This window comes from Anomaloglossus baeobatrachus, chromosome 10 (assembly GCF_048569485.1).
Source record: "Anomaloglossus baeobatrachus isolate aAnoBae1 chromosome 10, aAnoBae1.hap1, whole genome shotgun sequence".
Taxonomy (NCBI): domain Eukaryota; kingdom Metazoa; phylum Chordata; class Amphibia; order Anura; family Aromobatidae; genus Anomaloglossus; species Anomaloglossus baeobatrachus.
In genome coordinates, this window is record NC_134362.1 from 201,256,037 (window position 1) to 201,282,510 (window position 26,474).

General features: G+C 47.0%; 1 protein-coding gene across 2 annotated transcripts; it reads left to right on the forward strand.

Moving 5' to 3' along the window:
- Positions 1 to 4,343: 4,343 nt before the first annotated feature.
- POP4 (POP4 ribonuclease P/MRP subunit) lies at positions 4,344 to 25,592 on the forward strand. 2 transcript variants are annotated; one of them, XM_075325239.1, is made up of 7 exons: positions 4,344 to 4,654; positions 19,097 to 19,149; positions 19,373 to 19,665; positions 19,964 to 20,025; positions 21,023 to 21,124; positions 23,014 to 23,153; positions 25,107 to 25,592. In XM_075325239.1, exons 1-6 carry the CDS (start codon positions 4,525 to 4,527, stop codon positions 23,148 to 23,150), a joined length of 777 nt encoding a protein of 258 aa, XP_075181354.1. In that variant the 5' UTR covers positions 4,344 to 4,524; the 3' UTR covers positions 23,151 to 23,153; positions 25,107 to 25,592. The 2 variants fall into 2 exon arrangements, with proteins under 2 accessions (XP_075181354.1, XP_075181355.1); XM_075325240.1 differs by lacking the exon at positions 4,344 to 4,654 and adding an exon at positions 17,583 to 17,646.
- The last annotated feature ends 882 nt before the right edge of the window (positions 25,593 to 26,474 follow it).

Sequence of the window (26,474 nt, forward strand, 5' to 3'; positions counted from 1 at the left end):
GGGGTCATCATCTCCCCCTTCCCTAGACACAGAGTTTCCCATCCCTTTCGCCATTCGCTTGGTACTTCTCCGTACCTAGCATGACACCTGAATCTTAAAACTATTTCCAGAATCCAACCTTTTCTCACCATTGAAACTGCAAAAACTCTTACTTTCACTCTTATTCATTCTAGTCTGGACTACTGCAACTCTACTTTTCGTTCTCCCTCTGACCAAATTTTGTCCTCTTTAATCTGTACTGAATTCAGCAGCCAGGATCGAATTTCTGTCCAGCAGCTACACCAATGCCTCCACCTTGTGCCAGTCATTGCACTGGCTACCCATCCGTTACAGAATACAAGATAAACTTACCTTTCTCACCCATCAAGGTCTCCACAGTTCTACATCTCCTCTCCCTCATCTCTGCCTATCACCCTACCCGTGTTCTTCATTCTGAAACTAACCTAAGACTTACATCTTTCATAATTCGAACCTCCCATTTTCGTTTCCAAGACTTCTCTTGCTCTGCGCCATCTTTCTGGAATTGTGCCCCCCAATTTCCTTATAAATTGAAACTTGTGAGCAGGACCCTCACTCCTCCTGTAAATGTTGAACTATGTTACTTTGCATTGTCTTTCTTGTCTGTAAAGTGATGAGGATTATTGGAATAAAATTGTTATTAATTTATATAGTATATAAACATGTCACCAAGGTCGTCCAGGGAGTTCCTATAAATGCTCACCATGACTATAGTGCCACCTGGTGGTAAGTTGTTGTGCTGCAAAATGCTTCCTTTAACGCCTCTGTAAAAGGCGATTGAAGGGAGATTTGGAAATCTTCTATCCCCCTCTGTAGCCAACAATTTTCTGCTTCCCCGAGTGTAAGATAGATCGCACCATCCTAAGCAGGGTTAATTTACGCTTGTTTTCCTTTTTTGGGGGGGTTCCCCCGAGGATGAGAAGGTTGAGGTCTTCTTTGATTTTGCGCTGTCTGTTTTTCGGATCTCCGGTTCTCATCTCCTCTTTGACAAATCCTGGGAGAAATCATAAATCCTCCATACGTAGCATCGCATCCTGATCCGCACCCACTGCTGAGCTATTTTTGCAGCTGAAGCGGTGAGTGATAGGAGATTTATGGCTGAACGCCGTCACCTCTCACAGCCCAAGAATATCTAATACTCAGCGGCTCGCGGGTATATATCAGTATATTGGGATATTCTGTAGCCAAATGCCGGGTTTAATCCGAAATTAATGGACTGAAATTGATGACTCGGTGGTGGTCCAACTCCTGGTACTCCCACCAATCAGACGTTGTGAACTAACAAGGTCATTGGCAGTGCACAGATGACTCGGTTGACTTGATGACTCGGTGGTGGTTCGACACCTGGCACCCCCACCAATCTGAGGTTATGAGCTCCCAAGGTCACTGGTGTCATGCTCACTTCCGGTGATCGCGAGGGATGGCGCATTCCAAGGGTGAGGTGGACCCACTGAACCACTGGGGGGACCCGGAGCTAGCCAGGCGAGGGAAGGGCGACATTCAGACATTCAGGGACTGTGCCAGCTGAGCCACGGCTAGGTGACAGCAGGGCAGGGGAACAGGCAGGGTCAGACAGGACTGACACGGGAACACAGTACAGTTCAGGAACAGGTCTTGGTCAGGCTGGGCCCAAGACACAGGAATGGACCGGAAACTCAGGAAGGACGGATCAGGGATACTGGCTGGTCTCGGCCATGGAGATGGACAAGAACACAGGACAACCGACTCAGGAACAGGACAGACACAGGAAGTCATCAGGCAAGGCTCCAGGCATCGGGCAGGGGTCATCAGAATCCAGACATCGGGTAAGGATCCAGACATCGGGCAAAGGTGATCGGACATCAGCTATGGCTCCAGACATCGGACAGAGGTCATCAGAAACTGGACATCGGGTAAGGCTTCAGATATCAGGCAGGGGTCATCACACACCGAACATCGGGTAAGGCTCCAGACATCAGGCAGAGGGACATCAGAAACCGGACATCAGGTAAGGCTCCAGACATCGGGCAGAGGGACATCAGAAACCGGACATCAGGTAAGGCTCCAGACATCGGGTAGAGTGACATCAGAAACCGGACATCGGGTAAGGCTCCAGACATCAGGCAGAGGGACATCAGAAACCGGATATCAGGTAAGGCTCCAGACATCGGGTAGAGGGACATCAGAAACCGGACATCGGGTAAGGCTCCAGACATCGGGCAGAGGGACATCAGAAACCGGACATCAGGTAAGGCTCCAGACATCGGGTAGAGGGACATCAGAAACCAGACATCGGGTAAGGCTCCAGACATCGGGCAGAGGGACATCAGAAACCGGATATCAGGTAAGGCTCCAGACATCGGGTAGAGGGACATCAGAAACCGGATATCAGGTAAGGCTCCAGACATCGGGTAGAGGGACATCAGAAACCGGACATCGGGTAAGGCTCCAGACATCGGGCAGAGGGACATCAGAAACCGGACATCAGGTAAGGCTCCAGACATCGGGTAGAGGGACATCAGAAACCAGACATCGGGTAAGGCTCCAGACATCGGGCAGAGGGACATCAGAAACCGGATATCAGGCAAGGCTCCAGGCATCGGGCAGGGGTCATCAGAATCCAGACATCGGGTAAGGATCCAGACATCGGGCAAAGGTGATCGGACATCAGCTATGGCTCCAGACATCGGACAGAGGTCATCAGAAACTGGACATCGGGTAAGGCTTCAGACATCAGGCAGGGGTCATCACACACCGAACATCGGGTAAGGCTCCAGACATCGGGCAGAGGGACATCAGAAACCGGACATCAGGTAAGGCTCCAGACATCGGGCAGAGGGACATCAGAAACCGGACATCGGGTAAGGCTCCAGACATCAGGCAGAGGGACATCAGAAACCGGATATCAGGTAAGGCTCCAGACATCGGGTAGAGGGACATCAGAAACCGGACATCGGGTAAGGCTCCAGATATCGGGCAGAGGGACATCAGAAACCGGACATCAGGTAAGGCTCCAGACATCGGGTAGAGGGACATCAGAAACCAGACATCGGGTAAGGCTCCAGACATCGGGCAGAGGGACATCAGAAACCGGATATCAGGTAAGGCTCCAGACATCGGGTAGAGGGACATCAGAAACCGGATATCAGGTAAGGCTCCAGACATCGGGTAGAGGGACATCAGAAACCGGACATCGGGTAAGGCTCCAGACATCGGGCAGAGGGACATCAGAAACCGGACATCAGGTAAGGCTCCAGACATCGGGTAGAGGGACATCAGAAACCAGACATCGGGTAAGGCTCCAGACATCGGGCAGAGGGACATCAGAAACCGGATATCAGGTAAGGCTCCAGACATCGGGTAGAGGGACATCAGAAACCGGATATCAGGTAAGGCTCCAGACATCGGGCAGAGGGACATCAGAAACTGGACATCGGGTAAGGCTCCAGACATCGGGCAGAGGGACATCAGAAACCGGACATCGGGTAAGGCTCCAGACATCGGGCAGAGGTTATCAGACACCGGACATCAGGCACAGCAGGTATAGACCGTAGCAGGGCGGCACAGGTACAATAACCACAGACCACAGCAAGGCAGTGCTGGCACAGCAGGCTTGGACTGCAACAGGGTGGTGCAAGCACAGTGGGCTTGGACTGCAACAGGGTGGTGCAAGCACAGTCCAATCAGCCGTTATGAGCTCCCATGGTCACTTGCAGCGCACAGTGCACGGATGACTTGTATGTGGTCCGACACACGGCACCCTCTCCAATCAGCTGTTATGAGCTCCCATGATCACCGGAAATGCCCAGTCCACAAAGCCGAAACAGCACAGCTCCGTGCACCTTGTTGTTGCCGTTCTCAGTACTGCAGAGATCACATTCACTTCAATAGCGGATAAGCTGCATTAGCGAGAACAAGCCTCCGTAGTGCCAGCCACTAGGTGGTGCTCTTCCAATGCGACTTATGGGTACATATAGTTTTCCTAAGCCGGGCCAATAACTTGGCAGCTCCCCACCCCTCATACTAATATATAACCTAACTGAGGCTATAAATGTCTCACACTCGCTTTTCTCCGGACATCAGGTGCAGATATTTCCCCCAGGAAAAAATCAGCAGAGAAAATAAATATAGAAATTGGATTGTAAACCACCGGTGTCTTGTCAAAGAAAATATCGACAAAGTGACAGAAAGCGATGGAATTTATGGCTGTTGTGGATCAGCAGTGTCCGACCGGCCCGAGGCGAGAAAGATGACTCACGTACGACCCGGTCTGAACTATCTATCATTGAGGAGGGGGAGTCCCTGTCCGGCAAACTCTCGTCATCCATCCCGCCAAGAGGTGACTCGATGATATATCTGGGTGAGGTGGATCCACTAAGCCGACGGTCGGGGTGTAGACACGGACCAAAGGCGATGGTGCAGCAGCAATGACCAAGAACATCCAAATCCAAACCAACAGCAACCGAAGACTGCACGGACTGAACGCTCAGATACACAGCTGGACTCGGATGATGATGTCAGTGAGGTATGCCGGAGAGTAGTGACAGCAGACGTGGAGCTCAGCAGACGGCGGCAGCCACAGGGGAAGGGAGCAGAGCCGGTCCCTGGAGGCGAGAGAAGTGCGTAACACTAGAACCAAAGATGTGCTCAACCCAAGGTGGGTAAAGAATTAATACGTAGGGCAAAAAGTAATAGAATGATGATTAAGAGTTATTGATCACTACATATACAGTAATTTATTTTGTTTCAATCATAAAAAATGATTAATGATCTCCACTTTCATATTGTAAAGAGTTCTGACATTTACTTATATAGTGTGGCGCCACCTGGTGTTCACAATGTATAGAATTGGGCAAGTCCATGTAATGAGCTGAGTGCTGGAGGACACACACACTCAGTAACATCCACATAATGAGCCGAGTGCTGGAGGACACACACGCTCAGTAATATCCACATAATGAGCCGAGTGCTGGAGGACACACACGCTCAGTAACATCCACCTAATGAGCCGAGTGCTGGAGGACACACAGGCCCAGTAACATCCACCTAATGAGCTGGGAGTTGGAAGACACGCACGCTCAGTAACATCCACCTAATGAGCTGAGTGCTGGAGGACACATACTGAGTAATGACCACCTAATAAGCCGAGTGCTAAAGGACACATATGCTCAGTAACATCCAACTAATGAGCTGAGAGCTGGAGGACACACATGCGCAGTAATGACCACCTAATAAGCCGAGTGATGGAGGACACACATTCTCAGTCACCTGCACCTAATGAGCTGAGTACTGGAGGACACACATGCTCAGCTGTGTCCCCCTAATGAGCTGAGTGCTGTTGGACACACACTCTGTAACATCCACCTAACGAGCTGAGAGCTGGAGGATACACACACTCAGTAACATCCATCAAATGAGCCAAGTCCTGGAGGTCACACATGCTCAGTAACATCCACTTAATGAGCCGAGTGCTGAAGGACACACATGCTCAGTAACGGCCACCTAATGAGCTGAGTACTGAAGGACACACATGCTCAGTAACGGCCACCTAATGAGCTGAGTGCTGAAGGACACACATGCTCAGTAACGGCCACCTAATGAGCTGAGAGCTAGAGGACACACATGCTCAGTAACACCCACCTAATGAGCTGAGTGTTGGAGGACGCACATGCTCATTAACATCCACCTAATGAGCTGAGTGCTGGAGGACACACATGCTCAGTAAGGTCCACCTAATGAGCTGAGCACTTGAGGTCACTCATGCTCAGTAACGTCCACCTAATCAGCTGTAGGCTATGCTCACATCTTTTTTGCTGCTTTTTTATGCCGCAAAACCTGCTCTTTTTGCGCTTAAAAAGTTTCTTCCAAAAAGGTTTTGCTCCATTATTGTTGCGTTTTTTTAGCTGCGTTTTTGCTGTGTTAAAAAATGCAGCAAAAAAAGCAGATCCGTTTTTGCAGTTTCTCATTGCTTACAATGGTAGAAAAAAAGCTGAAAAAACGCTGAAAGAATTGACCTGCTGCTTATTTTAAAAATGCAGCAGTTTTCCATTTCTTTTGCTCATGAAAAACTCATCAAAAAAACTCAGCGAAAACGCAGCGTGTGAACACAGCCGTGGTGCGTTATAGCTCCACAACAGCAGCAGAACCGCGGCGGCGTACAGGGCATGCTGGGCCTTGTAGTTCCTCAATAACCCCTTCCTGGCAGGACTGGAGGGCGACAGCTCGTGCGACTCGCAGGTTCTCCGATTGACGTGAACGAACTGCATAGTATGGAATTAAAGTAAATGCGGTGACCTCGGCCATTTCTACATGTGCAGGCGGCCTCATAGAGCGTCGTGACCGCACAGCCGCCTCGTCCGCTGCGAGGCTCCATCATATAAAGTGCTTTACGTCTGACAGGGGCGTCTCGCTGCACATTAGGAGGTCAGGAAAATTCCTAACGTGATTCACATAAATATGAAAGAAAAAAAAATCTGGTGTTATTCCCAGACACAGACAGGGCGATGATAGGCTAATTTCAGAAAGACCCTAAAATGCCCTCTGACCTTTTCAGGTGACCTTCTCTGACCTTTTGGATGCTCGTGTCCAACTGTTCAATGTTTCAGGACTTTTTGCAGAACTTGCTTTTCTCTAAAAATGAGCTTATTGGCAAAATTCACACCAGGTGTTTGATCCATGAATCGCCAAATAAATTTTGGGGTTCAGTTAGAATCAGTATTAAAGAGTCCTCCTCATCATGAGACCAAGACAACACCTAACAATTGATGAGCAGTACCGCGCCATTGCGAGGCTTCAAGCAAGATGTTCTCTGACCGAAGTGGCCACTAAGCTTAGAGTGTCACCAGAAGGTTGTACAGAGACGCAGAGACTGGAAGAGTCACAGAAAGGCAGAAAAGTGGCCACTGAGGTTAGAGTGTCACCAGAAGGTTGTACACAGACACAGAGAGACTGGAAGACTCACGGAAAGGCAGAGAAGTGGCCACTAAGCTTAGAGTGTCACAGAGTGTCTCCAGAAGGTTGAACAGAGACACAGAGACTGGAAGAGTCACAGAAAGGCAGAGAAGTGGCCACTGAGTTTAGAGTGTCACCAGAAGGTTGTACAGAGACAGAGAGAGACTGAATGAGTTACAGAAAGGCAGAGAAGTGGCCACTGAGTTTAGAGTGTCACCAGAACGTTGTACAAAGACACAGAGAGACTGGAAGACTCACAGAAAGGCAGAGAAGTGGCCACTGAGCTTAGAGCATCGCAGAGTGTCACCAAAAGGTTCTACAGAGATACAGACAGACTGGAAGCGTTATAGAAATACAGAGAAGTGGCCACTGAGTTCAATGTCAGAGAGCATCACCAGCAGATTGTACAGAGACACAGAGAGACTCAGAGTCATAGTAAAGTAGACGTCCTCCGGCCTCATTCCACACTGGTGACTTCATTGTGAACAATGCCCTGCGGAACCGGACAATGAATGCCACACAACTCCAGGCACATTCAAGGGAATTGAGAGACATCAAGTGTCACTTCAGACTATTCAAAACCATTTACATTAGCGTGGTCTGCATGCTAGATGACCTGCAAGGTACCTGACCACACCACCAGGCACAAGTGTCACTTACGCTGGATGAGGGACCAGTGGGCCTAAGTGCTGGTCAGTGATAAAAGTCGATTCACGCTGAGCAGAAATTATGGCCACCAACGATATTGGAGCCGTCAAGGAGAGCGCTATGCATCAGTGTTACGTCACCACCGGAGTCCGCTCCATCAACTTCTGCTCCGATCGCCAGGCGACGCCGTGTTCCTGCCGTGGATGGTGCTGGTGATGGGAGAGGAGTCGATGCCGGCGGCGCCGGTGGGCGCAGGCTCCGTTCATCCACTGGTATGGGTTTCCTGGGGATCTGCAGTGCCACTGGCTGACTGTAGGTGGCGGGTGTCTCCCAGCTGAGGTACCATCATTCAGCTACAGCCAATGGGAAGACACCACACCCTTTTTAACCCCTTAACGACCCATGACGTAGTGGGTACGTCATGGATCGTGTGCCGTTAAGCCCCGCCCTCTGCCGCGGGCAGGCGACGGCGATCCGCGCACATATCAGCTGTTTTCAACAGCTGACATGTGTGCCTGCTAGCCGCGGGTGGAATCGCTTCCACCCGCGGCCATTAACCCCTTACATATCGCTGCCAAAGTCTGGCAGCGATATGTATATGCGCGCCGCCATGACAGTAGCTTACCCCGCCCCCACCGGAAGTCACGTGACATGATCACGTGACTTTCGGTGGTTGCCATGGTAGCACAGGGTCATGTGATGACGCCTGTAGCTAACATGACTCACTTCCTCTCAATGCCGGAATACAGCCGGCATTGAAAGTAAAGCACCAAATCTACAGATAGGGCAGAGCGATCGGATTGCTGATCGCTATAGCCCCCTAGGGGGACTAGTAAAATAAAAAAAAAAAAAAAAGTAAAAAAAAAAGTTTTAAACAATTAAAAAAAAATGTAAAAACCTAAAAGTTTAAAATCACCCCCCTTTCCCCCCATTGAAAATTAAAGGGTTAAAAAAATTATAAAATATACACATATTTGGTATCGCTGCGTCCAGAAATGCCCGATCTATCAAAATATAAAATCAATTAACCTGATCAGTAAATGGCGTAGTGGCAAAAAAATTCCAAACGCCAAATTTACGGTTTTTGGTCGCCGCAAATTTTGCGCAAAATGCAATAACAGGCGATCAAAAAGTAGCATCTGCACAAAAATGGTACCGTTAAAAACGTCAGTTTGAGACGCAAAAAATAAGCCATCACTGAGCCTCAAATCCCGAAAAATGAGAACGCTACGGGTTTTGGAAAATGGCGCAAAACGTGCGCCACTTTTTTTGGACAAGCTTGTGAATTTTTTTTAACCCCTTAGATACAAGTAAACCTATACATGTTTGGTGTCTACAAACTCGCACTGACCTGAGACATCACATAGATACATCAGTTTTACCATATAGTGAACACAGTGAATAAAATATCCCAAAAACTATTGTACGATCACACTTATTTTGCAATTTTTCCGCACTTGGAATTTTTTTGCCGTTTTCCAGTACACTATATGGTAAAACTTATGGTTTCATTTAAAAGTACAACTCGTCCCGCAAAAAACAAGCCCTTACATGGCAAGATTGACGGAAAAATAAAAAAGTTACGGCTCTCGGAAGAAGGGGAGCAAAAAACAAAAACGCAAAAACAGAAAGTGCCTGGGGGCTGAAGGGGTTATTCCCCTCCTGTCTGCTGACCTCTGCCAGAGATAGTTCTGAGAATTCTGGCTCCTGTTTCATCCTGTGATTCCAGTGTGCCACTTGTTTCCTGACTACCCTTCTGGCTGCTGTTTTTGTACCTCGCTGCCCGATCCGGTTTTGACCTCTGCTACGTTTTCTGATTACGTCCTTGTCTGCCGATTCTGTCCCTGTTCTGCAATTCCTGGTTTGACCCCACCTGATGATTACTCTCATCGGACTGCAGCCTTCCACAGGTAGTGATCTCCAGGGCCCTGTGTAATTCCAAATCCCTGTATAGAGGTTAAAGGGTTTCAGGGTTCTGGGGGTCCTGCTTGGCAAGTTGCTTCCCTCTAGCCTGTCCATTACAGCCCGTCTGAGTCTGTGGATCCAGGCAGGCGTTACAAACAGCCACTGTTGTCACCAGACGAGCCTTTGGTGGTAGTGATGTTACAGTGAGGGCCGGTGTGTCTAGTCAATACTGAACAGCCCAACACTGTGTGAATGGTGCAGTGACAGCCCCTACTACTGGAATAACATAATCCAGTCATTATGCCTCTACATGAACAACACCGACCTAATTTCATCTTCATGGATGAAAATTCTCAAGCACATCGAGGTCGCATCATTAGAGAACGGCTGCTGGACACTGGAAGACCTCAAATGGAGCGGCTGCACTTTCTCCAGACCTGAATCCCATAGAAAACCTATGAGATAAAGTGAGTCACCGTGTAGAGGCCGTAACTCTATACCCCAGAACCTCAATGACCTGAGGGCCGCCCTTCAAGACGAGTCTGATGCCGGCCTCCGCAGACAATAACTCTACTTGTGACCAGCAGGAGGCGTCGTTGTCAGCTGTAGTTGGTGCTCAATGCCACATGACAAGTTTTTTGGGCAGTATATCCACCACTGGTGTTGGCTTTTGTTTCAATAAATTGCTTCAGATGAGGAAATCACCATTGCTCCTTCTACGTAAATGCCCAACTGTCATGATAAAATATCACTGGAACGTGAACTTTTTACATTTTACATAAATTTCACCTGAAAGCCAAGTATCCCTAATTTTTTTGTGAGTAGTGTATATCACTGATTTTATGTGGCATTTACAGCTGCAGGTCGCTTTGCATAAGTCTCTCTGAGCTTTCCACATCTTGCTACTGGGATTTTTGCCCATTGTCCTCAAGGTAAAACTTCTCCATCTCCTTCCAGATAGATGGTTTCCTCTGGTGATCAGCAATCTTCAAGTCTGACCACAGATTTTCCATTGGATTAAGGTCTGGGCTGTAACTCGGCCGCTCCAATACATATACATGCTTCCCCTTACACCCCTTGAGTGTCACTTTATCAGTAGCTTTGGGTTATTGTCTTGTTGGAAGGTGAACCTCCGTCCCAGTCTCACATCACTGACAGACTGAAACAGGTTTTGCCCAATATCCCTGTGTTTCGCATCATTCATCTTCCCCTTGGCTTGGACCATTGTCCCTGTTGCCAAAAAACCTCCCCCCAACATGATGCTGAGACCACCACGTTTCACTGTGGGGATGGTGTTCTTTGGGTGATGAGCTGTGTTGGTTTGGTGCAGACATAGCATTTACCTTGGTGGTCAAAAAGTTCAATTTGGTTTCATCTGATCTCAGCACCTACCTCTATACATTTGAGGAGTCTCCCACATGTCTTTGGGCAAACTCAAATCGAGCTTTCCAATTTTTGACTCTAAGTAAAGGCTTTTTTTCTAGCCTCTCTTCCATAAAGGCCGGCTCTATGGAGTGTACGGCTTATTGTGGTCATATGGACAGATACTACAGTCTCTGCTTGGGAACTCTGCAGCTCCTTCGGGGTCACCTTTTGTCTCTGTGCTGCCTCTCTGATTATTACCCTCCTTGCCAGGGCTGAGAGTTTTGTTGAGCCACGCTCTTTTGGTAGGTCTGTTGTGGTACCATGTTCTTTCCATTTGATAGTAATGGATTTGATGGTGCTCCGGGGGATCATCAGAGATCTGGATATTTTGTTTGAACGAAACCCTGACTCGTTCTTCTCACCACTTTGCCGCTGACTTGTTTAGAGATCTCCTCGGTCTTCATGGTGTTGTTTGGAGACCTCCTCTGTCTTCATAGTGTTGTTTGGACAACTCCTTGATCTTCATGGTGTTGTTTGGAGATCTCCTTGGCCTTCATGGTGTTGTTTGGAGACCTCATCTGTCTTCATAGTGTTGTTTGGACAACTTCTTGATCTTCATGGTGTTGTTTGGAGATCTCCTTGGCCTTCATGGTGTTGTTTGGAGAAGTCCTTGATCTTCATGGTGTTGTTTGGAGATCTCCTCTTTCTTCATGGTGTTGTTTGGACAGCTCCTTGATCAACATGGTGTTGTTTGGAGATCTCCTTGGTCTTCATGGTGTTGTTTGGACAGCTCCTTGATCAACATGGTGTTGTTTGGAGATCTCCTTGGTCTTCATGGTGTTGTTTGGAGACTTCTTTGGTTTTCATAGTGTTGTTTGGAGCTCTCCTTGGTCTTCATGGTATTGTTTGGCAATCTACTTGGTCTTCATGGTGTTGTTTGGAGGTGTTCTGGGTATCAAGTTGTTGTTTGGACGTGTCCTGGGTCTTCATGGTGAAGTTTGGAGATCATATTGGTCTTCATGGTGTTGTTTGAAGATCTCTGTGGCCTTCATGGTGGTGTTTGGAGATCATATTAATCTTCGTGGTGTTGTGTGAAGATCTCTGTGGTCTTCATGGTGGTGTTTGGCGATCTACTTGGTCTTCATGGTGTTGTTTGGAGGTCTCCTGGGTCTTCATGTTGTTGTTTGGAGGTCTCCTGGGTCTTTATGGTGGTATTTGGAGATCTTCTTTGACTTCATGGTATTGTTTGAAGATCTCCTTGGTCTTCATGGTGTTGTTTGGGGATCTTCTTTGACTTCATGGTGTTGTTTGGAGATCTCCTGGGTCTTTATGGTGGTATTTGGAGATCTCCTTTGTCTTCATGGCATTGTTTGGAGATCTCCTTGGTGTTCATGGTGTTGCTTAGTTAGTGGTGCCTCTTCTTAATGGTGTTGCAGCCTCTGTGGCCTTCCAGAAAAGGTGTGTATATCCTGATAGACCCTGGGACATTATATTGCACACAGATGGACGTCCTGTCGCTAAGCATGTGACTAATAAAGGAAATTGCTTGCACCAGAAATTTTTAGGGGCTTCTTAGCAAAAGGGGTGAATACTTTTGCACATAGCAATTTTTATTTATTTTATCCCATAAATTACATTTTTGGCTATATTTTCTCACTCCCCCAACTTAGACAATTTAGTGCTGATGTATCCCACACAAATCAGATTCCAAAAATATTTAAACAGGTTGTAATGTAACAAAGTAGGTAAAAAGCAAAGGGCGTGAATACTTTCGTAAGGCACATAATGTGGACCTACTGGGGTGCTACAGATTTAAGTGTTGGCTGAATCCAGGAATGGAGTCCAGCCAACTGTGGTATTTGCAAAATGACGGGCACTATGGTTGTTACTATTATTTGGGATCTGTGGATGATGCTCTGTTATGGAGGATCTGTGGGTGACGCTCTGTTATGGAGATCTGTGGAGGGCGCTCTGTTATGGGGGTCTGTGGGTGACGCTCTGTTATGGAGATCTGTGGATGACGCTCTGTTATGGGGGATCTGTGGATGATGCTCTGTTATGGGGGATCTGTGAATGACGCTCTGTTATGGGGGATCTGTGGATGATGCTCTGTTATGGGGGATCTGTGGATGACGCTCTGTTATGGGGGATCTGTGGATGATGCTCTGTTATGGGGGATCTGTGGATGATGCTCTGTTATGGGGGATCTGTGGATGATGCTCTGTTATGGGGGATCTGTGGGTGACGCTCTGTTATGGGGATCTGTGGAGGACGCTCTGTTATGGGGGATCTGTGGATGATGCTCTGTTATGGGGGATCTGTGAATGACGCTCTGTTATGGGGGATCTGTGGATGATGCTCTGTTATGGGGGATCTGTGGATGACGCTCTGTTATTGGTGATCTGTGAATGACGCTCTGTTATGGGGGATCTGTGGGTGACGCTCTGTTATGGGTGATCTGTGGAAGATGCTCTGTTATGGGGGATCTGTGGATGACGATCTGTTATGGGGATCTGTGGATGACGCTCTGTTATGGGGGATCTGTGGATGACGCTCTGTTATGGGGGATCTGTGGATGATGCTCTGTTATGGGGGATCTGTGGATGATGCTCTGTTATGGGGGATCTGTGGATGATGCTCTGTTATGGGGGATCTGTGGGTGACGCTCTGTTATGGGGATCTGTGGAGGACGCTCTGTTATGGGGGATCTGTGGATGATGCTCTGTTATGGGGGATCTGTGAATGACGCTCTGTTATGGGGGATCTGTGGATGACGCTCTGTTATGGGGGATCTGTGGATGACGCTCTGTTATTGGTGATCTGTGAATGACGCTCTGTTATGGGGGATCTGTGGGTGACGCTCTGTTATGGGTGATCTGTGGAAGATGCTCTGTTATGGGGGATCTGTGGATGACGATCTGTTATGGGGATCTGTGGATGACGCTCTGTTATGGGGGATCTGTGGATAACGCTCTGTTATGGGGGATCTGTGGATGACGCTCTGTTTTGGGGGATCTGTGGATGATGCTCTGTTATGGAGATCTGTGGATGACGCTCTGTTATGGGGGATCTGTGGATGATGCTCTGTTATGGGGGATCTGTGGATGATGCTCTGTTATGGGGGATCTGTGGAAGATGCTCTGTTATGGGGGATCTGTGGATGACGCTCTGTTATGGGGGATCTGTGGATGACGCTCTGTTATGGGGGTTCTGTGGATGATGCTCTGTTATTGGGGATCTGTGGATGACGCTCTGTTATGGGGGATCTGTGGATGACACTTTGTTATGGGGGATCTGTGGATGACGCTCTGTTATGGGGGATCTGTGGATGACGCTCTGTTATGCGGGATCTGTGGATGACACTCTGTTATGGGGGATCTGTGGATGATGCTCTATTATGGGGGATCTGTGGATGATGCTCTGTTATGGGGGATCTGTGGATGACGCTCTGTTATGGGGGATCTGTGGATGACGCTCTGTTATGGGGGGATCTGTGGATGATGCTCTGTTATGGGGGATCTGTGGATGACGGTCTGTTATGGGTGATCTGTGGATGATGCTCTGTTATGGGGGATCTGTGGATGATGCTCTGTTATGGGGGATCTGTGGATGACGCTCTGTTATGGGGAATCTGTGGATGACGCTCTGTTATGGGGGATCTGTGGATGATTCTCTGTTATGGGGGATCTGTGGAGGACGCTCTGTTATGGGGGATCTGTGGAGGACGCTCTGTTATGGGGATCTGTGGATGATGCTCTGTTATGGGGGATCTGTGGAGGACGCTCTGTTATGGGGGATCTGTGGATGATGCTCTGTTATGGGGGATCTGTGGATGACGCTCTGTTATGGGGACCTGTGGAGGACGCTCTGTTATGGGGGATCTGTGGATGACGCTCTGTTATGGGGGATCTGTGGATGACGCTCTGTTATGAGGGATCTGTGGATGACGCTCTGTTATAAGGGATCTGTGGATGACGCTCTGTTATGGGGGATCTGTGGATGACGCTCTGTTATGGGGGATATGTGGATGAGGCTCTGTTATGGGGGATCTCTGGAGGACGCTCTGTTATGGGGGATCTGTGGCTGACGCTCTGTTATGGGGGATCTGTGGATGATGCTCTGTTATGGGGGATATGTGGAGGACGCTCTGTTATGGGGGATCTGTGGATGACGTTCTGTTATGGGGGATCTGTGGATGATGCTCTGTTATTGGGGATCTGTGGATGACGCTCTGTTATGGGGGATCTGTGGATGACGCTCTGTTATGGGGATCTGTGGATGACGCTCTGTTATGGGGGATATGTGGATGACGCTCTGTTATGGGGGATCTGTGGAGGACGCTCTGTTATGGGGATCTGTGGAGGACGCTCTGTTATGGGGGATCTGTGGATGACGCTCTGTTATGGGGGATCTGTGGATGACGCTCTGTTATGGGGATCTGTGGATGACGCTCTGTTATGGGGGATCTGTGGATGACGCTCTGTTATGGGGGATCTGTGGATAACGCTCTGTTATGGGGGATCTGTGGATGACGCTCTGTTATGGAGGATCTGTGGATGATGCTCTGTTATGGGGGATCTGTGGATGACGCTCTGTTATGGGGGATCTGTGGATGATGCTCTGTTATGGGGGATCTGTGGATGACGCTCTGTTATGGGGGATCTGTGGATGATGCTCTGTTATGGGGGATCTGTGGATGATGCTCTGTTATGGGGGATCTGTTGATGATGCTCTGTTATGGGGGATCTGTGGATGATGCTCTGTTATGGGGGATCTGTGGATGACACTCTGTTATGGGGATCTGTGGAGGACGCTCTGTTATGGAGGATCTATGGATGACGCTCTGTTATGGGGGATCTGTGGATGATGCTCTGTTATGGGGGATCTGTGGATGACGCTCTGTTATGGGGGATCTGTGGATAACGCTCTGTTATGGGGGATCTGTGGATGACGCTCTGTTATGGGGGATCTGTGGATGACGCTCTGTTATGGGGGATCTGTGGGTGACGCTCTGTTATGGGGGATCTGTGGATGATGCTCTGTTATGGGGATCTGTGGATGATGCTCTGTTATGGGGGATTTGTGGGTGACGCTCTGTTATGGGGATCTGTGGATGACGCTCTGTTATGGGGATCTGTGGATGACGCTCTGTTATGGGGGATCTGTGGATGACGCTCTGTTATGGGGGATCTGTGGATGACGCTCTGTTATGGGGGATCTGTGGATGACGCTCTGTTATGGGGGATCTGTGGATGACGCTCTGTTATGGGGGATCTGTGGATGATGCTCTGTTATGGGGATCTGTGGATGATGCTCTGTTATGGGGGATTTGTGGGTGACGCTCTGTTATGGGGATCTGTGGATGACGCTCTGTTATGGGGATCTGTGGATGACGCTCTGTTATGGGGGATCTGTGGATGACGCTCTGTTATGGGGGATCTGTGGATGACGCTCTGTTATGGGGGATCTGTGGATGACGCTCTGTTATGGGGGATCTGTGGATGACGCTCTGTTATGGGGGATCTGTGGATGACGCTCTGTTATGGGGGATCTGTGGATGACGCTCTGTTATGGGGGATCTGTGGATGACGCTCTGTTATGGGGGATCTGTGGATGACGCTCTGTTATGGGGGATCTGTGGATGACGCTCTGTTATGGGGGATCTGTGGATGACGCTCTGTTATGGGGGATCTGTGGATGACGCTCTGTTATGGGGGATCTGTGGATGACGCTCTGTTATGGGGGATCTGTGGATGACGCTCTGTTATGGGGGGTCTGTGGATGACGCTCTGTTATGGGGGATCTGTGGATGATGCTCTGTTATGGGGGATCTGTGGATGATGCTCTGTTATGGGGGATCTGTGGATGACGCTCTGTTATGGGTGATCTGTGGATGACGCTCTGTTATGGGGGGTCTGTGGATGACGCTCTGTTATGGGTGATCTGTGGATGATGCTCTGTTATGGGGGATCTGTGGATGATGCTCTGTTATGGGGGATCTGTGGATGACGCTCTGTTATGGGGGATCTGTGGAGGACGCTCTGTTATGGGGGATCTGTGGAGGACGCTCTGTTATGGGGGGTCTGTGGATGACGCTCTGTTATGGGGGATCTGTGGATGATGCTCTGTTATGGGGGATCTGTGGATGATGCTCTGTTATGGGGGATCTGTGGAGGACGCTCTGTTATGGGGGATCTGTGGATGACGCTCTGTTATGGGGGATCTGTGGAGGACGCTCTGTTATGGGTTTCTGTGGATGACGCTCTGTTATGGGGGATCTGTGGAGGACGCTCTGTTATGGGGATCTGTGGATGATGCTCTGTTATGGGGGATCTGTGGATGATGCTCTGTTATGGGGGATCTGTGGGTGACGCTCTGTTATGGGGGATCTGTGGATGACGCTCTGTTATGGGGATCTGTGGATGACACTCTGTTATGGGGTTCATAGTTGCACAGGTACTATGACAACTCTTCAGGTCACAGCCTCTGTACATAGAGGAATAATAGGCAGTGGAGCCGTTGTCCTCCCCTGACCCGGGGCCGTTACCCTTCCCTGGACTCTGCGGGGTTTTCCAGTCATCGCCATCATGGTTCTCAGTGATTCCCTTTTCTTTGAATTGTTCATGTTTCCACATTACGCCACCGCCCCATAGATTTCTGGAGAACTCTGCTTCCATGACAACGCGGTGACGTTAACGCCCGCGACGCTCCTAGTGACGTCACGCTTCTGCGACCGGAAGTCAGGCGGCTTGGGCCGCATGTGAGACGCAGAGATGGAACGTGAGTGTGGTCTGTACATGGTCCTGTGTGTGCGGCTATGGCGATCAGTCAGCGCAGCTGGGAGTTGTAGTTCTCTAGCGCCCGAAGTGGGAGGGAAAGATGAAGCTTCTGCACACAGAACAGCAGCTACTTGTCATTTAGCCACCTGAGATTTGTATTCTCCCAGCCCTGCTTCATCCTGATCCCTGTAATAGGAAAAAGTAACTATGGATGTTTGTAGAAGAGAAAACTAAACGCCTTCCCTGTACTGCTAGATATGGTGGAAGTTGTAGTTCTCCAGTGTTTGCAATATACTCCAGAGCTGCAGTCACTATTCTGCTGGTGCTGTCACTGTGTATATACATTACATTACTGATCCTGAGTTACCTCCTGTATTATACTCCAGAGCTGCACTCACTATTCTGCTGCTGCAGTCACTGTGTACATACATTACTGATCCTGAGTTACCTTCTGTATTATACTCCAGAGCTGCGCTCACTATTCTGCTGGTGCAGTCACTGTGTACATACATTACTGATCCTGAGTTACCTTCTGTATTATACTCCAGAGCTGCACTCACTATTCTGCTGGTGCAGTCACTGTGTACATACATTACATTACTGATTCTGAGTTACCTCCTGTATTATACTCCAGAGCTGCACTCACTATTCTGCTGCTGCAGTCACTGTGTACATACATTACATTACTGATCCTGAGTTACCTCCTGTATTATACTCCAGAGCTGCACTCACTATTCTGCTGGTGCAGTCACTGTGTACATACATTACTGATCCTGAGTTACCTCCTGTATTATACTCCAGAGCTGCACTCACTATTCTGCTGGTGCAGTCACTGAGTACATACATTACATTACTGATCCTGAGTTACCTCCTTTATTATACTCCAGAGCTGCACTCACTATTATGCTGGTGCAGTCACTGTGCACATACATTACATTACTGATCCTGAGTTACCTCCTGTATTATACTCCAGAGCTGCACTCACTATTCTGCTGGTGCAGTCACTGTGTACATACATTACATTACTGATCCTGAGTTACCTCCTGTATTATACTCCAGAGCTGCACTCACTATTCTGCTGGTGCAGTCACTGTGTACATACATTACATTACTGATCCTGAGTTACTTCCAGTATTATACTCCAGAGCTGCGCTCACTATTTATATGAAGCTAAAGTGACTGTATGTAGGACAGTTTATTCTGATCTATTGTTCCCTGTTATCAGCCATTTCAGACAGAAGAAGGGTAGTAGGAAAGGTGAATACAATTTATTACAGTTTTATTTTGTGTAGAGGGTTATTGCAGTATTTGCACCAGGACATGTGACAGGGTGTCCTCCGGGGGGCGCTGGGTGTCCTCTGGGGGGGGGGCGCTGTGTTGGCCGCTTTTCTCACTTGTCCCCCCACATTAATTGTTGGGAATAATCTTCTTGTTTTCTCCTTTTTCTCCAGATATTATGTATAAGAAGTTGCCTGCGGATGAGTCCCGGGTGCTGGGGTTAGAGGTAGGATATAATACCGCCATGATACGTGTCTGCCACTACTACTCCCATCAGTGTGGTCCGCAGGCTCGTGACCTGCAGATCCGCCCAGCGGTCACATTTTCCATTCCGGTGCATCGGTCGATCTTTGCTCTGATGGCGGCCGTGTCCTCTGTATCCGCACAGAGTATATGGCGGCATTACAGCACGGACCGTATACCGCACACATGACCGTTCATTCCTGCAGGTACAAAGCAAGAAGCGATCGGACGCGTTCGTCACTGCCTTCCTCCGGCGCTGCGTCCCCTCCTTGAAGAACGTGGACGAGTTCCTGGGCCGGAAAGCGCTGGCGCTGGAGCACGAGCAAAAGAAGAGGACACGGAAGCGACACAAGGCGAAGGGCTTCACCGCCAAAGAGCGCAGGGAGCTGAAACTGTTCAAGATCAACCCGGAGCAGCAGAAGTATCACATGTACCTCCCGCTGCACGAGCTGTGGAAGCAATACATCCGAGACCTGTGCAACGGGCTGCGGCCGGGCACGTGAGTATGCCGGGTGTCAGCTGCTTCCTCCCACATACAGCGCCACTTCTGCCCTCAGGTGGTGTCTGGTATTGCAGCTCAGTCCCATTGAAGCTAATAGGGCTGAACTGCAATAATGCAAACAACCTGTGTCTGGTGTTCTGCTGCTTGTGGAAGAAGCAGCCATGTTTTCTCCTATCTTGGACCTTTATTTTCCGGACTCCTGAATGGCCTATAGTAGTGCGGTGATGGGACCGGCCCCCGGTGTATCCGATCCGTCCACCCCAGCCCTCCTCACTGTCACTATCACTGTTTATAGGCAAACGCAGATGATCCAGAGCAAGATCCTAAAGGCCGATCTACACGGAGCCATGGTGACGGGTGAGAGCAAGCATGGGTGATACTGTGCTGAGCTGTGTATCCAATCCTGTCATGTGTGATACTGTGCTGTGTATCCAATCCTGTCATGTGTGATACTGTGCTGAGCTGTGTATCCAATCCTGTCTGTGTGATGCTGTGCTGAGCTGTGTATCCAATCCTGTCATGTGTGATGCTGTGTGCTGAGCTGTGTATCCTATCATGTGTGATACTGTGCTGTGTATCCAATCCTGTCTGTGTGATACTGTGCTGAGCTGTGTATCCAATCCTGTGTGATAGTATGCTGTGTATCTAATCCTGTCATGTGTGATACTGTGTATCCAATCATGTCATGTGTGATACTGTGCTGAGCTGTGTATCCAAACCTGTCTGTGTGATACTTTGCTCTCTATCCAATCCTGTCTTTGTGATATTGTGCTGAGCTGTGTATCCAATCTTGTCATGTGTGATGCTGTGCTGAGCTGTGTATCCAATCCTGTCTGTGTGATACTGTGCTGTGTATCCAATCTTGTCATGTGTAATACTGTGCTGATCTGTGTATCCAATCCTGTCATGTGTGATATTGTGCTGTGTATCCAATCCTGTCTGTGTGATACTGTGCTGTGTATCCAATCCTGTCATGTGTGATACTGTGCTGAGCTGTGTATCCAATCCTGTCATGTGTGATGCTGTGCTGAGCTGTGTATCCAATCCTGTCATGTGTGATACTGTGCTGAGCTGTGTATCCAATCCTGTCATGTGTGATGCTGTGCTGAGCTGTGTATCCAATCCTGCCATGTGATACTCAGCAGACCTTATGTAATCCTGTCTTGTAAGATGCTCTCTGCTGATCTGATGTATCTAAGCCTTTTATGTGTGATAGTGTCCGCTGCTCAGGTGTATCCGAGCCTGCCATGTGTGATGCGACCTCCGCACTCCTCTCTCCTTGCTGTGTCCCCCGGTTGTCTGTTCTTGTCGGTTTTTGGTTCTCGACTTTCTTCTCTCCTTTTCGTGTCTTCAGTGTTCAAGTCGAAATGTCCGTCCTACGTGGGACTGTCCGGGATCATCCTACAAGAGTCCAAGCACATCTTCAAGATCATCACCGAGGAGGACAAGCTGAAAGGTGCGAGGACCCCAGAGACGTCCAGCCTCCAGTATGGAGCTCCCTTATCGCGGTGCCTGCCGCCCCCCCCCCTCTCGCGGTGCCTGCCGCCTCTCCCCCCTCTCGCGGTGCCTGCCGCCTCTCCCCCCCTCTCGCGGTGCCTGCCGCCTCCCCTCTCGCGGTGCCTGCTGCCTCCCCCCCCTCTCGCGGTGCCTGCTGCCTCCCCCCCTCTCGCGGTGCCTGCTGCCTCCCCCCCCCCCTCTCGCGGTGCCTGCTGCCTCCCTGCTTACAGCCACCGCAGGATGGGCCCCAGTCCTAGGATAGGTGCAGGTCCCAGAGTGTATCCCGTGGTTATATGACACAAATTTCTAAGATGGGAATACTGCTTTAAATTTAAAGGGATAGGAGTCAAGGACCCCCATTCTGTATATGGGTAGGGGGCCGCATCTATCGGACATATAGGGCCTGTCCAGTATCTGCCTTTAGTGCCCACCATGTGCGGCTCTAGCCTCCGCTGGCACAATTACCGTATATTCGGGCACAATTACCGTATATTCGGGCACAATTACCGTATATTCGGGCACAATTACCGTATATTCGGGCACAATTACCGTATATTCGGGCACAATTGCCGTATATTCGGGCACAATTACCGTATATTCGGGCACAATTACCGTATATTCGGGCACAATTACCGTATATTCGGGCACAATTACCGTATATTCGGGCACAATTACCGTATATTCAGGCACAATTACCGTATATTCAGGCACAATTACCGTATATTTGGGCACAATTACCGTATATTCTGGTACTATTACCGTATATTTGGGTAAAATTGCCGTATATTTGGGCACAATTGCCGTATATTTGGGCACAATTGCCGCATATTTGGGCACAATTGCCGCATATTTGGGCACAATTGCCGCATATTTGGGCACAATTGCCGCATATTTGGGCACAATTGCCGCATATTTGGGCACAATTGCCGCATATTTGGGCACAATTGCCGCATATTTGGGCACAATTGCCGCATATTTGGGCACAGTTACCGTATATTTGGGCACAGTTGCCGTATATTTGGGCACAATTGCCGTATATTTGGGCACAATTGCCGCATATTTGGGCACAATTGCCGCATATTTGGGCACAATTGTCGTATACTTGGGCACAATTGCCGCATATTTGGGCACCATTACCGTATATTTGGGCACAATTGCCGTATATTTGGGCACAATTGCCGTATATTTGGGCACAATTGCCGTATATTTGGGCACAATTGCCGTAAATTTGGGCACAATTGCCGCATACTTGGGCACAATTGTCGTATACTTGGGCACAATTGCCGCATATTTGGGCACCATTACCGTATATTTGGGCACAATTACCGTATATTTGGGCACAATTGCCGTATATTTGGGCACAATTGCCGTATATTTGGGCACAGTTGCCGTATATTTGGGCACAGTTGCCGTATATTTGGGCACAGTTGCCGTATATTTGGGCACAGTTGCCGTATATTTGGGCACAGTTGCCGTATATTTGGGCACAATTGCCGCATATTTGGGCACAGTTGCCGCATATTTGGGCACAATTGCCGCATATTTGGGCACATTTATCGCCGCCGGTGTTAGCTCGGATCGTCCCCTTCATTCCCGGGAACCTCTGTCCCTCAGTAAATGGTGAAAATTGATATTCATCTGTTAAATAATCCGAGTTTTATTTTCGGCCCAAGTAAAAGGCTACGATAATGTTACCTTGAAGACGGCCGTAAGCGAGCCATCTCTCACCGCGATCTCCGCCAGATCTCCACAGGCACTATAACTGGGGTCTCGTTTCCCGTCTCTTAATTTACGGAGTCGTTCGCTGCTACTTTTTTATGTATTTTTTTTTTACTCTCTCCCTGTCAGTCGTTCCCAAGCGAAACTGCGTCTTCAGCGTGGAAATTGACGGATTTATCACCTACATCTACGGGAGCAAGCTGCAGATGAGAGCCAGCGAGCGCTCCGCCAAGAAATTCAAAGCAAAAGGAAGCATCGACCTGTGACTCGTAAGACGGAGCGCCAACATACAGCCGCACTGCTCACACCTTCACTTCTATTGTTTCTATATTTATTTTTCTATAATTTTATTGTAAAGTTTGTACCATTTTTTTTTTTGCATATATTTTCTATTTTTTTCTATGCTGTTTGTTTGATATTTTTACTATTTTTCTATATATTTTTATTGATTTTCATTTTTTTTTCACTGTTAGGCTTTTTTATGATTATTATTATTATTATTTTTGAATAATATTATATAGGAAAAATATTGTTTACTCCTACACTCCTTTTTTTATATTTTTAAATTATAAAAAAAATCTAAATGTAACAATTTCTTACTCTGTATATTATTATTATTATTATTTATTTTTATAGCGCCACTCATTCCATGGCGCTTTACAGTGAAAGAGGGTATACATACAACAATCATTAACAGTACATAACAGACTGGTATAGGAGGAGAGAGGACCCTGCCCGCGAGGGCTCACAGTCTACAGGGAATGGGTAATGGTACAATATATATATATTTATTTTTATTTATATATATGTATATATGTATATGTATATATGTATATGTATATATGTATATATGTATATATGTATATGTGTATATGCATATATGTATATGTATATATGTATATGTATATATGTGTATATATATGTATGTGTATATGTGTGTGTGTGTGTGTGTGTGTGTGTGTGTGTTGTGTGTGTGTGTGTGTGTGTATATATGTATATATAAGAAATTGTTACATTTAGATTTTTTTTATAATTTAAAAATATAAAAAAAGGAGTGTAGGAGTAAACAATATTTTTCCTATATAATATTATTCAAAAATAATAATAATTATATATATATTTTTTTTTATTTTTTTTTGCATAGTTTTTTTATTAGTTCACTACTTTTTACAGTTTCTTTTGCGCATATTTTCTGCATTTTATATTTCTGTGGGATTTTTTTTCTCATAGGGGGGTTGTATTTTGAAATCTGATAGTTTATTTTTTTATTTTCTTTTTTTTCCCCATGGGGAGGTTGTGTATAAAAATTATTTTCATGGGGGTGTTGTGCTATTTTATATTCTGATTTTATCTTTTTTTTGGGGGGGGGTTGTATATTGGATTTTTTAATTTATTAATGGGGGTTGTGCTATTTTGTATTCTGATATGTTTTTTTTTGTTTTTTTTTTTTATTTTAATTTGTTTTTATTTGCATTCTCTATTTTATTTTATTTTTATTGATTTATTTTTTATTTATTTACTTTCCAATTTTAATTTTGTTGTTTTAATTTGCATTCTTTTTTTTCCCATGGTGGGTTGTACTATTTTATATCCTGATATTTATCTTTTTTGTATTTTTTTAAGGTTTTTTTTTTATTTTCTTTTTACTTGCATTCTCTATTTTTTTTCATCTTTTCAATTTATTTTCCAGTTACAATTTTATTTTTAATTGTGTTCCTTTTTTTTTTGCCTCCAGAGTGTTGTGCTATTTTTTTTTTTTTTTTATCTTTTCTTTTTTTTTTTTTATTACTTTTGCTTAATTATTTTTACTTGCATTTTAGCTTTTTTTGTTCAGGGGGGGGGGGGGGGGGGGTTGTGCTATTTTGTATTCTGATATTTATCTTTTTTGTATTATATTTAAGGTTTTTTTTATTTTCTTTTTACTTGCATTCTCTATTTTTTTCATCTTTTCAATTTATTTTCCACTTACAATTTTATTTTTGATTGTGTTCCTTTTTTTTTTTTTGCCTCCAGAGTGTTGTGCTATTTTTTTTTTTCTTTTTTGTTTTTTTATTTCTTGCATTTGTTTTCCACTTTTTTCTAATTCTAGTTCTAATTGTGTTGTTTGTGTTGTTTTTTTTTTTTTTTGTTTTTTTTTACTTGCATTCTTTTTTTTCAGGTTTTTTTTTTCTAGTTCTAATTTTGTTTTTGTTTTACTTGTATTTTCTTTTTTTCTTCTGCAGATATGTGGAGGTGGAAACCCCTTCGTGGTATCGGAGTAATATCGTGCACGCTGCGGCTTATGGGCGCATTTCAAGGGCCGCTGGAATTGAGTAATGATGGCACTGCCGTATAACTAATAACTCCCTCGGAAGTAAAGCATTTTTATTTCCTGGAGATGACACATAATATCCTGTGCCATTAAACCGCTGCCTTACTTTACGACGTCCTAAAATGTTTGGAATGTAAGAATTTTCTGTGTTCTAATAAGACGGCAAAGAGCGAAAATTTAAAGGGCTGAACTCGGCCGCCCCCGCTAATGAGGGGCGTGAAGAGGCGGGCGAATCCACGGAAACAATTAGCCGCGGCGGGATATTAAGTAGAATAATAGAGAATAGAACTTTATTTGTATTGTTCTCATATCATATTATTTATCTTTTTTTTATATTGCGCTGTAAGCAGTTTTGTTTTTTCTCCCATGTTGATATATAATAAAGAACCTGAAATAATTGAAGTCGCTCTGCCTTCCACTCTTGCTTGCTCATACCTGTCAATCATTAACTGACTCCGCCCTCTAGACTCTTCAGCCCAGAGCGAGCGGAAATTCTCTGTCCTTCCGCCTCGCTCCTGCTTTGTTTATGTCCATTGTGGCCGGCTCGTTTCTGGACTTCACGGTGCCCTTTTGGAGGGAATATAGGGATCACCGCGCTGCCATCACATGGTTAATATTTTGGTAGGAGGAAGAATGAGCTTTCATCACTAGGTCTTTAGGAGTTTAGTTCCTTCCTCTCTCCTCCCTTCCCCCGATGTTCTCTGCCTCTGTGACAGTAAAATAATTAACTGAAGGCGCTCTGCTTTCCACTCTTGCTTGCGCATACCTGTCAATCATTCACTGACTCCGCCCCCTGGACTATTCAGCCCTGAGCGAGCAGGAGTTCTCTGTCCTTCCGCCTTGCTCCTGCTTTGTTTGCGTCCATTGTGGCCAGCTCCTTTCTAAACTTGACGGTGCCCTTTTGGAGGGAATATAGGAATCACCGCGCTGCCATCACATAGTGGATATTTTGGTAGGAGGAAGAAGGAGCTTTCATCACTAGGTCTTCAGGAGTTTAGTTCCTTCCTCTCGCCTCCCTTCCCCCGATGCTTTTGACCTTTGTGACAGTAAAATAAATAATTGAATTCGCTCTGCTTTCCCCTCTTGCTTGCTTATACCTGTGAATCATTCACTGACTCCACCCCCTGGACTCTTCAGCCCAGAGCAAGCGGGAATTTTCTGTCCTTCCGCTTCGCTCCTGCTTTGTTTGTGGCCATTGTGGCCGGCTCGTTTCTGGACTTCACGGTGCCCTTTTGGAGGGAATATAGGGATTACTGTGCTGCCATCCTTTGTGGATATT